The sequence below is a fragment of the Sinocyclocheilus grahami genome, unplaced genomic scaffold (genome assembly GCF_001515645.1).
Source record: "Sinocyclocheilus grahami isolate Dianchi unplaced genomic scaffold, SAMN03320097.WGS_v1.1 scaffold350.1, whole genome shotgun sequence".
Classification (NCBI taxonomy): Eukaryota; Metazoa; Chordata; class Actinopteri; order Cypriniformes; family Cyprinidae; genus Sinocyclocheilus; species Sinocyclocheilus grahami.
The window spans coordinates 1,036,822-1,049,230 of record NW_015505529.1 but is presented as its reverse complement, the minus strand read 5'-3'; the positions used below and the strand labels follow the sequence as shown (position 1 = coordinate 1,049,230).

General features: G+C 35.3%; 2 protein-coding genes across 2 annotated transcripts in view; one reads left to right on the top strand and one right to left on the bottom strand.

The window, feature by feature from the left end:
- The window catches only part of LOC107548548 (sterile alpha and TIR motif-containing protein 1-like), a 14,164-nt gene extending 7,289 nt beyond the window's left edge, over positions 1-6,875 (top strand). The window contains exons 2-7 of the mRNA XM_016229266.1: positions 2,837-3,101; positions 3,224-3,315; positions 3,609-3,935; positions 4,409-4,598; positions 5,188-5,309; positions 5,502-6,875. Of these exons, the coding sequence (XP_016084752.1) occupies positions 2,837-3,101; positions 3,224-3,315; positions 3,609-3,935; positions 4,409-4,598; positions 5,188-5,309; positions 5,502-5,622 (1,117 nt within the window). The 3' untranslated portion in view covers positions 5,623-6,875. The remainder of the gene's footprint in view (positions 1-2,836; positions 3,102-3,223; positions 3,316-3,608; positions 3,936-4,408; positions 4,599-5,187; positions 5,310-5,501) is intronic.
- Positions 6,876-7,634: 759 nt separating this feature from the next.
- Positions 7,635-11,814, bottom strand: slc46a1 (solute carrier family 46 member 1). The gene is made up of 7 exons (XM_016229278.1): positions 11,759-11,814; positions 11,358-11,674; positions 9,941-10,332; positions 9,392-9,852; positions 8,328-8,411; positions 8,076-8,232; positions 7,635-7,855 (listed from the first exon to the last, which is right to left on the bottom strand). The coding sequence occupies exons 2-7, from the start codon at positions 11,646-11,648 to the stop codon at positions 7,792-7,794; spliced, it is 1,449 nt and encodes a 482-aa protein (XP_016084764.1). The 5' UTR covers positions 11,649-11,674; positions 11,759-11,814; the 3' UTR covers positions 7,635-7,791.
- Positions 11,815-12,409: the final 595 nt, after the last annotated feature.

The following is a 12,409-nucleotide window of genomic DNA, read 5'->3' as shown; positions in this document are numbered from 1 at the left end:
ATTTCAATAGATGATTGGAGAGAGGCCTGTAGAGATGCTCAGATGCAAACTATTAATACAAGATTGAAACTGCTACAATATAATTGGCTAATGCGAGCGTATGTAACTCCAGTATTATTAAACAAATTTAATGAAAATATCATAGACATATGTCCTAAATGTAATTTATTTAAAGGTACTTTCTTTCATTGTGTATGGGAGTGTGAAGAGATCTTGAAATTCTGGAAGGGAGTGCAAACTTTGATAAGTAAAATAATTAATGTTACTATTCCCCTTGAACCAAAATTTTTTATATTAAATGTATATCCTAATAACCTTAAATTGAGAAGAAGAGAACATATTTTTGTTTATATGTGTACTCTACAAGCTAAACGTCTCATAGCTCTTCACTGGAAAAATGTAGAGGCACCAAGTATAGGGAGATGGTTAAAGGAGTTGGCAACAAACATGTCATTGGAGAAAATAACATATATTATTAAGAGTAGATATAAGGCTTTTGAAGGATGCTTGGAAACCCTTTATGATTTTCTTGGAAGGAGAAAATAATGGAGATGTATTTGATGGGATATTTGAAGACATAAAAAAAGAAATGTTGAAGTTGTCTTGTACTAGGAGGCCTTAAACTTTATTTTATTTTGTATATGTTTGTGTGTGTATATACAGTATATATATATATTTTTTTTTTCTTTTCTTTTATCCTTTGTTACCCTGGCTTTGTATTGTTTTGCATATGTCGTTTAAAGCAGAATAAAAAATTTAAATGTTCACAAAAAAAAAAAAATGTCAGTTCAGTTTGTTCATTTTTATTTCTTTTTTGCTTAACACAATGTAATAAAAGACATGCAAATGTAAATAATTTAATGTAACAAACATAGAAATGTCTGGTACAGGGAGGATTCAGACTGAAATAAGTGAGCCAGAAAAACAGATTACTGGTGCTTTATATCTTTATTTATTTTAAATAAAGAGTGTGAAGGCCCCATGAATGGTGTCAAATGCATTTAATCGGACTGCATCCAAAACTCATGGACTGTTCCACAGAGATTAGACATAGTGTTCATTTACTGTGCATTGATGCAGTTAATCGGCTTTTAATAACACTGCACTTCCACTCTTTCTTATGCATGTCTTGAATTTTCTGACATGCCTGTGGGATACACTACATGAAGAGGTTTTATATTTAGTATTTGCTTTGTGCACTGTGTTGGTATTCTCTAAAAATATAATCTGAATGAAAAATGTTTAGGTGATTACCAAATTTGATATGTCTAGAAATCAGTTTTTTAGGTACTTACAAGTAAGGAGTTTTATTTTGTAATTTCATAAATGTTTTATTAATATACCCCCTTTATCCATTTTGGAAAAGGAAATTACCAAAAATTGTAATAGTAAAGGTTTGATTTCACTTTTATATAACATGTTTGTAGAAGGATCTCAGGAGTCTGCAAACTCTCGTTTAGAGGCATGGAGGATGGACCTTAATGAGGAAATTTCAATAGATGATTGGAGAGAGGCCTGTAGAGATGCTCAGATGCAAACTATTAATACAAGATTGAAACTGCTACAATATAATTGGCTAATGTGAGTCTATGTAACTCCAGTATTATTAAATACATTTTATGAAAATATCACAGACATATATCCTAAATGTAATTTATTTAAAGGTACTTTCTTTCATTGTGTATGGGAGTGTGAAGAGATCTTGAAATTCTGGAAGGGAGTGCAAACTTTGATAAGTAAAATAATTAATGTTACTATTCCCCTTGAACCAAAATTTTTTATATTAAATGTATATCCTAATAACCTTAAATTGAGAAGAAGAGAACATATTTTTGTTTATATGTGTACTCTACAAGCTAAACGTCTCATAGCTCTTCACTGGAAAAATGTAGAGGCACCAAGTATAGGGAGATGGTTAAAGGAGTTGGCAACAAACATGTCATTGGAGAAAATAACATATATTATTAAGAGTAGATATAAGGCTTTTGAAGGATGCTTGGAAACCCTTTATGATTTTCTTGGAAGGAGAAAATAATGGAGATGTATTTGATGGGATATTTGAAGACATAAAAAAAGAAATGTTGAAGTTGTCTGGTACTAGGAGGCCTTAAACTTTATTTTATTTTGTATATGTTTGTGTGTGTATATACAGTATATATATATATATGTATAAACTAGAACTGTGTAATTGGTATGTGCATATGTATACTGTGTATATATATACATATATACATATTTTTATTTATTTACTTTTTTTGGTTGATTATTTGTTTGTGAATGTATTTAAGTGTTTGTTATAAGTTTGTGTTAACATAGCAAAAAAAAAAAAAAAAAAAAAAATATATATATATATATATATATAAAAATTTACTGTACTTATCAATATAATAAAAACAGGCAAATATCATCAGAAGAAATAAGTATTCAAAATTTAGCTCACAATCTGCAAAGGAGTGTAAATTAGGATTATGCATGAAATAATGTCTTCAGAATCATTCATAAATGTGAAAAACGACTGAGAATTGATCAAATAGTTGTAACCTGGCTCAGATGAAGATAAGAATCATGTCTTTGTGATGTTTTTTCTGATGATTTCTGATTCTTTTTGATACTGATTTTTTTCTGATTTGTGATTATGGGATAATATAATACTAATATAAGACATCTTCACCTCACAAATGGTTATCGGAAGTAAAAATAGTATGAAATGCACATCATATCTTGTGAGAAAGTGTGCTAGAGCAAAACAGGTACTATTTTTGAAATCAGCACTCCTAAATGAGTACAAAAACAAGTATTTCATTCAGTCAGTATAATGTAGGGTGCTGTAATGTATAACACATTCCTACATTAAATTGAACATTTTCCCCCTGGATCTTTCTACTCAGATATTTCAGGAGATTGGAGCTGTTCAAAGTCTAAAGAGGATCGTCATGTACTCCAGTAACGCCACCGTCTGCTCTCTGGCTAAGCGGGCCTTAACAATGATGAGCGAGGACGTCCCGAGGCGTATCCTTTCATCTGTACCCAACTGGAAGAGCGGAGAGGTACAGACCTGGCTGCAGCAGATTGGCTTCAGTGCATTCAGTGAACGGTTTCAGGTTTGTACACAGCTCCCATTTCCTGTTTAGCTGACCTTAGATAAAGGTGGCGGATATGATGATATCTTGAAGATGTTTGCTGCAGGTTTTGATCAGGGTTTTCTGTACCATATATCTTTCAGGAACTGCAGGTGGATGGAGATCTCCTGCTCAATATCAAAGAACAGGATCTGATCCAGGATCTGAGCATGACTTCTGGGCTCACTCGCAAGAGGCTAGTGCTATTTTATTATGCAATATTATTATTAAATATAGAATTCTTACAGAAATGTATGTATTCAGTCTTACTTTCAGCTCTACAGTGGGTTCCAAATGTCTGAGATCACATTGGAAAACTGAGATTTAGGAAAACCTGTTATGTTTTTAGATTTTGATAAATAAAAAATATATTTTTTTTAAGACATTTACAATAAATGTTATGATGTAAATTTAAAATAAGCAAAATAGAAGCATTTTTATTGTATTATCATAATAACCAATAGCAGTTCTCTGATTACTTCTGTACAGGTTTCTTCGAGATCTGCGTGTACTGAAAACCTATGCCAACTACTCCACATGTGACCCCAATAACCTGGCAGACTGGCTAGCTGATATAGACCCACGATTCCGTCAGTACACCTATGGCTTGGTTCAGTCAGGAGTCGATCGGAACAATATCATCCACATTACAGAACAACAGTTGCTGTCTGACTGCCATGTAGAGAATGGAATCCATCGTGCAAAGATCCTTTCTTCTGCTCGCCGTCCTGCTAAACCCTGCTTAACCGATTCCCAACCCGCGGGCCCTGATGTGTTCATCAGCTACCGTCGCACTACGGGTTCACAGCTTGCCAGGTCAGAACTCAAATGAAATGGCTCTTAAGTGTCTTTACAGTAATGGCACCTATTTAGTTACCCAGGTTCTAGAGTTCACGTATGCAAAATATATCTGTACATATTATTAGATATTTATTTGTGCACATGCACATTTATCCTATTTTTATCTATTTAGATTACATCTGCCACCATGTAACTCTCACTTAAAGTTAATTAATAATTTTAATAACACTGTTCAATGTAATCTTTAATGTTCTCTTGCAGATCTCTAATGGAATATACTTGTTTCCTACTGTTGTGTGAAGAATGGATGTACTATTTTTCATTACGATGTAGTGATTTCTAAATTCTCTTGTAAAATTATTTGAAGTCATTGTTTTCGGTATTTTATTTTTCATGTATTTACACAAAGTAGTATAGAATTTTAATATTGGCCAGTTTTTGTTTGAAATAATAAACCCTACATCTCCTGTTCTTCTCTTTCTCTGCAGCCTACTGAAGGTGCATCTACAATTGCGTGGTTTCAGCGTCTTCATCGACGTGGAGAAACTGGAAGCTGGCAGGTTTGAGGAGAAACTGATCACGAGTGTACAGCGAGCACGCAACTTCATTTTGGTGCTGTCAGCCAACGCGCTGGACAAATGCATGGGCGACGTGGCTATGAAAGACTGGGTTCATAAGGTTAGAGGCAGAAATCCTTCTTTGATCAAACTGTACTCTTATAAATAAAGTAGAAGTGCTGGGCATCCAAAATAAAAGTTTTTGTGTACATAATATATGTGTGTGTACTGTGTATATTTATTAGGTATATATATAAATACACACATGCATGTATATATTTAAGAAAAATATGTTATGTTTATATATTAAATATATTTATATATAATATAAATTATATGAATATAAATATATACATGTAAATATTTTCTGAATATATACTGTATGTGTGTTTTTATATATACATAATAAATATATACAGTACACACATTTATTATATAAACAAAAACTTTTATTTGGGATGTGATTAATCGCGATTAATCATTGCCCAGCACTAAAATAAAGCCATATTAAGGTTCAGGTCGAATGCTGAAACTGGACTGAAAATACACTCCTGAAAGCTTCAGTCAGTATCCCAATTAGAATCTCTATTTGAGAATCCTTAAATCAGCCAAAACGTCCTTCTGCCAACACCTTGAAATATGTAATTAGGTGTATTAACATTGTTTGTCAGCTGTGTGAGGTTAAACATTTTGATTTATGTTATCCACAGGAGATTGTCACCGCCCTGAATGGGAAGAAGAACATTGTTCCTGTCACTGATAACTTTGTGTGGCCTGATCCAGCCTCTCTGCCAGAGGACATGAGCAGCATTCTCAAATTTAATGGCATTAAGTGAGTCAACACTCTGCCTGACTAAACACGTTGGTGCAATCATTCTATGATATACAATATGCTTTCCTCTGCTCAGTAACTTGTAGTTGTTAAAATTGTACACCAGATCAATAAAAGCTTTTAATGTAGGCACGGATCTGAAATAATCTAATTGTAAAAAGAATTAACGTAAATCTCTTCTCAATGTCACAGGTGGTCCCATGAGTATCAAGAAGCCACTATCGAAAAGATTCTGCGCTTCCTCAAGGGATGCCCAAGCAAAGAGCAACCAGATGGAGCAAAAACAGACAAAAAAGAGCCACAAAAGAAATAAAACATACATCTGACCAATAAAAAGCATTTTATTATGCCTAAAAAGTTGGTGTTTCCAATAATGACCACAGTGTAATCAGAACACACCTGCTTACCCCTGAGGCCAGTGTTTCCTTTGGTTGTATGCATGTATGCTGGTCTAGATAGATACATAAGTGTAACCTACCCAAAGATGCAACGGAGTTTACAAGGTGCGGTCACATTAGCAAAGTTTTGGCAATATTTTACAGGGGAATAACAGTCCATCTTGTCAATTGTGTAGCAATATATGAAGCATCACTAACATAAAAGTCACTTTCAAACCAAGTAGCTGTCTGTTGGTCAATGTGGCGAGTTTGTGTGACTTAACCTGAACCCGTTGTGAAATCTGCACGGGGACATTTTTCACCATCACATGATGGATTCCTATATACTGATTTGAGTTTTTTCGCAAAAGTAAATGTGACCGCACTTTAAAGATTATTCTGAGTTATTGACAGCATTTGCGGCTCTAAATAACACTGAATACTTCTTAAATTGTGCATTAGTAATCAAACTGTACTGACTGTGCTCCCAGAATTGTGTTACATTTCTGTAACTCAGGAAGCTGAAACGATTTCTGCATTACGAGTCGTATTTATGACATCAGCATACATCTAAGCATAGTCAATCCATAGTCAGATAGTACTAGATAATATCGCATTATAGAAAGCCTTATGAAATGTTAAACATCAGTTTTTATATTTCCTTTATTCTAGTTCAGTTAGTTAATCCACAAATAGTCCATTCTTTTTTCTAACTACAGGTTTGTGCAGGTTGTTATGTTAAGTAAGTTCTGATATTATGTACAGTGCATCATTCAAAAGGTAAATAACACATTTTTCACAACAGTTCATAAAGCTCAAGATTAATCATTATAGTTATTAATCACTTCATGCAGTATTAGAAACAAACCCTGATAAAACCGTTTCAGGACTCAAAAGACTGGTGTAGAGGCTTTCTTAGGATTTGCGAGAATATTATGCAGCAATTTTAAGTCAATGATACATTTTCAGTCACTGTGAAAATGCATTCGGTCAAGGAAAATATGGATGAACATTTACTAACAGCTCTCAACACCTCAAGCTCTATGCTGCTATTGAGCTCCCTGTTGTTGCCTTATGATATTTATCCGAGTGTTTCAGGTGTAATACAGCGTGTAAAATCTGTACAATTAAATAATTAAATGTTCTTTTATTTCCAGAAATAAACAGCAATAAAGCTTGTTTTGGAAAACATCCCTTTATTTTGCTAGTCCACATTTGTGTTTTTGCTGCAGTGTATGCACATTTTCTTGTATAACACTGCTGAGATAACTGGCTTTGACAAATTTAGACATACACAAAACACAAAGACGTTTTTCACATTTTCACTTGCTGTTAGCATATTGCCAAACCACACAGCTATAATTTAACAGTCTCACATCCACATAATTATCACCTGCTTCACAGATTTGACATATCTAGAACACAACTGACAAGCTTGTTATCAAAAGGAGGAACATTACTGTGATGGGTTAAAGCTGTGATCGTGGGTCCTGAATTTGTAGTGTGGCTGTTATTCATAGATTAATACTCGCAGTTGTTTTAAATGTTTAATTTTCATCAAACAGAATAACAAAAACAGGTTCCTAAACTCGGCCGACCCAAACTCACGCCATTGGTTGAGCTTATGTTGCTGTGTCTAACCGGTCAGGATGCTGAAACAATGTTTTGATCGCACCACAGAGTCACAGTGTTAACACTTTTTGGGGAAATCTATCTACCAGTGGTTTGCTTGCTCTGTAAATGGCTGATGTCCAAAACTGCTGATGCTGGAATCGGATGAGGTTCACAAATTGCAGTCTCTTATGAAGACCAAGACTGCATTAATTTGATCAAAAATACAGTAAAACATTAATATGTATTGTAAAATGCTATTATAAAATAAGTGTTTTCTATTTTAACTTAAAAAATAAATAAAATGGAATTTGTGTAATGGCAAAGCTGCCCTTACTCAATAAAATAATTTCTTTAAAAAAAACAAACAAATAAAAAAACTAAAAACTAAGCCCAGACTAATATTCGTATTGCACATTACTCCCTTTTATGCACTCTATTAGCAGTCAGCTTTAGAATATTTTGGATCTAGCATAACTCTCACAGAGTCAATGTCAGGATATTCCAGAGCCTTCTCTGTTTTCTCTGCTCTCTTTCTTCTCCTGGCAACCCAAGCCCCTGTACACACCAAAGAAAAAAATATTTAGATTAATATATAACCCTTACATAAATAATTCTGTTTAAATCTAAATAATTTTGATATGGTTCATTTAGGTCGGGTGAATCTGTGTAAATTGGGCCACTTTTTGCCATCGAGATAACTGGGGAAAAAATGGGCCAATTATCCTGAATTAACTTTACAACCTAAAAGCATAATTAATGACCAATGAGGGTTTACCCGATAATGCCAGCTGGTATAAAGAGGATGGCGGCCCCAAAGATAAAGGGGAATCCTTTCATGAAGTGTAGGGTGGCAGGGTACAGAGAGTTAAAGACCCCACTAGATACTAGTGAGCACAGGCCTTCCACACACGCCACTGAAGCAAAAAGGGCACCTAGGATGAAGTAAAAGAAAACAAACAAACAAATAAATAAAAAGTTCCATGTCATTCAACAATATTCTTTGTAACGCAAGGCTGTTCTAGTTCACCTTGTTCTGCAGGGTCCACCAGTGTGGACAGTTTCGATCTCAGGACTGGGGTAGAAGCCATAAAAAGGAAGCACAACCCATATCCTGACAAAGACAAGCAGTTTCTGTCATTTCTGCAAGTTCATTTCCTTTATGCACATTTACCTAATGCAGCCATTGGAGGACAATGTTAGGTTGCATCAGCACAGCACATATTTCGAAATGTCTTGAAACAGCATCTTGACCTTTATCCTGTAATGTAGGCCTAAACAGTATCTAAATAGTAGAACATTAACCTAATATCTTAAATGCATACTCTGGAAAAGTGTCAGATAAATGCATTTAATTGAATAGTGTTACTTTTCACGGTTTTCAGACAGTTGGCTGTTTTTTTTTTTGTAATATATAAAATAAATATGTGTAATTAAGATTGTGTTAACCAGTAAATAATCAATTTTAAAACTAGTACAATCAGTATATACTAGCTTAATCAGTTAATAAATATTCTTTTTTTTTTTTTACATTTATAATAGAAGATAAAATTGTATACAGATATTTAACATAAAATATATTATTATAATATACTTATATACAACCGCAAACATATATATCGTATAGGTATGTTTAAAGGTTTTAGGTCAGTATGTTTTTTAATTAAATACTTTTATTCAGCAAAGACCCATGAAGTTAATCAAAAGCGACAATAAAGACTTTTATATTGCTTCAAAAATAATCTATTTCAAATAAACATTGTTCTTTTGAACTCTATATTTAACAAAAATCCTGACAAAACGTATCACAGTTTCTACAAAATTATTCAGCAGCACAAGTGTTTTCAACAATGATAACAGGAAATGTTTCATGAAAAATTTTGAAAAATTTTTCTCAGGCTCCTATGTTTATGTCCAGTTATTTCACTTTAATAGCAAAGAAAAGAACCTATTCATTGCCATTAAAGTGAAATTACTGAACTTGCACATAGGAGCCTGACAACAATTTTTCAACAGAGTTCAGGCTTTTGCATCTGAACTCTTCATATATATATATATATATATATTTATATATTTATGAATAGGAGATCTTACCTGTAAACATCAGAGCTGTAGTGTTAGCAACCGAAAACACAATCAAGCCAACTATATTAGAGGAAAGGCCCACCAAAGCCACCCAGGAGTCCTCCAGACAGCACTGCATGACCCTCAGCCCCATCAGGCTAGTGAGGTAGGCCAGATGCTTGGCCGCAGAGCCATAACCAATCAGTTCTGGACCCCAGCAGAGCGGCGCGCTCAACTCATACAGCACATAGAGGTCACTGCAGCCGAAATGTACAGACACCACCAAAAAGAAGCAGAGAGTGTATAACCAGAGTTTAGTTCTGCGCCCCTGCGGTGCATCAGATGCATAGAGGCGGTAGACGGCCCGGTGGTGCCTGGTGGAGAGGAGCTTTGCCTCTGGGTCAGGGGTGACCGTTTCAGGCACAAAAAGGTATGCGTAAAGGGCCGCTGCAAGATTTGTGGCCAATACCAGCCAGAATGGGTTGATATACCTTTAGGGAAGCAAACAACATTTTTTTTTTTTTTTCATTTTTTAATCTAAGAAATATTAAATTTTTTGTATGAAAAGTTGACAAATACCCTTGTGCCCTTCGCCACTGTCCTCCGATGATGCTCGCAAACATACCAGCCAATCCCAGACAAGCCTCTAGTATCGCCACACGAAAGGTACGAGAACCCCTGGCACTTGTGTCAGCCACATATGCAAAGCAACCGGCCAAAATGGCGTTGAAGTCCCCAGACAGGCCGCTGCAGAGTCTCCCAATGAGGAACCAGAACACAGGCAGCTTCAGGTACATTACAATCAAATACACAGTCGCCTGAACAGCCAGGCCAAGGGAAGGGATGATCAGAACAAGACGCCGACCTGCACGGTCGCTCCATGAGCCCAGCAGGGTCACCATGATCAGCCCAACTACAAATCCACCCAGATTGATGTACAGGTTCCAGTGTGCAGTCAGAGTATCCACTTCCTAGATGAAGGAAACTAATTACATATCAAATCATCTTTTATGACACTTTAGTGGTTAGAGTTCACTTTTCGGAAACATTTATTGTAGTTTTTTTAGTAGGCTACTTGAGATACAGCAGCCTCCTTTTGTGAGAGGGTTTTTCGGCTGAATAGTTTGGTAAAGTGAGTCACATTTTTTTTATTCACTAGGAAAATGAACTGGTTCATGTATCATTTCTTTAAGAATCAGACTTCACTGGTGGTGCAATATGTTTTTGATTTGGGGTAAACTGGTCCATTTTTGTGATTCACTAAAAAAGGACAGACTCGTTGCCATTGGTTCAAGAATGTACTAGACAGGTTGCACAGCATTTTTTGATTTCCTGAATAAAAAAAGTCTCACAAAGTTAATTCATTGGGAATCGGACTTCACTGGTAGCGCGCACTATGTTTTTTTTATTTACTAAAAAGAACTAAATAATTGTTATTCGTTCAGAAATCAAACTACACTGGTCACGCAGTATGAATTTGGTATATAATAGTCCGATTTTGTGATTAAAACATTTTTGGGGTGGAATCGGACCACACAAATGTACTGTGCTGTATGCTTTTATTTTATTTTATTTTATTTTGATTCACTATAAAGAACCGGCTCAAAAGAGTCACTTGTTCGGGAATCGAACTACACTGGTAGCGCTGTATACTTTTGATTCACTGAACAGAGCGGCTCATAAAAGTCACTCGATCGGGAATCAAACAACACTGGTACCGCTATATTTTTAATTGACTGAAGAAAAAGCAGCCCATAAGAGTCATTTATTCGGGAATCGGACTACACGAGGTGGGCTTCATTGTATGTTTTCGAGTCACTAAAAAGAATCAGCTCAGAAGTGTCATTCGTTCAGGAATCGAACTGGCAGCGCTTTTGATTGATTCACTGTGAGAGAAAAAACTTCATAACAATCGCGCTGAACCGGCTGATTTCTGAACAAAACAAAAAAACGGACCTGGGTTGCGAACCCAGATAAACTGTCAAATATCGGTTACCTTCTGCAGAGGATCGTGGACTGTAGATGCATTACATCCTCCTCCCTTTGTTCCATTATTATAACCCACATCTTCACTGATACGATCCCACAGGTACTGCGTGTACAGAGGCATCTGGAGAGCCATGGAGAACGTGGACAGGAACATAACGGGCTCCACGGTCACGGAAAACGGACATGAACACGGCGGTGGACGTTTGTTTTGTGGCACCCTAAAACAACAACAGACTTTGCTGGAGTCACTCGACTCCAGGTCCTCCGCAAGAATAGCGCCGGTGTCTGAATCATCCATGATTTAAAGTGTTAGAGTCCCAACGCCTAAATCACACGAACGACGACAAAACAGTGTTAACATAACTAATATGAACAAACAGTAGCTGCAAACTGCTGACAGTGACTTACGGAACGGAAGCCGCTGTGTTTTCATACAGTTCGCTGTGCTGCTGTCGCCACCTTTTGCTACTCGTAGGAAACTGATGTTATTGTAAGTACAACAGATTATATATATCCTTAGACTAAACAAAAACTTTTGCCATTTATTTAGTAAATCATTTGTATAGTATTTGGTGCATAACAAACGTATTTATTATATTACATTATATTATAAATCAAATAATAGAAAATACCTACATTTTCTACTAGCACTTTGTGTCAGGTAAAGTACAAACCTATTGGGATGTATTAGTGAACCAATTCTGTAATCATTGGGAAGCAGCAAATAGTAGAAATATTATTTATTTATTTATTTACATTCATGCCGGATCATGATTCAAGTAATAACAAGATTGAAAAAGCTTTTGAGCATGAAATCATTTTGAAGAGGAATGCACCTGGTTTAATCTCTCAAATATGATTTTTTTTCTTCTCTGCAGGCTGGTATGATATATCGATTTCACTTGCTCACAGGAATTTAAAAAGATAAATGACTCTTTGTGAAATCCAGTTTCAAACTAATCCACTACTTGATGTGAATAAGTAATTTACTTTGTACTATAATGATTAAGATACCTCATATATTTATTTACCTGTGTATTTATCTGTATAAAATAAATC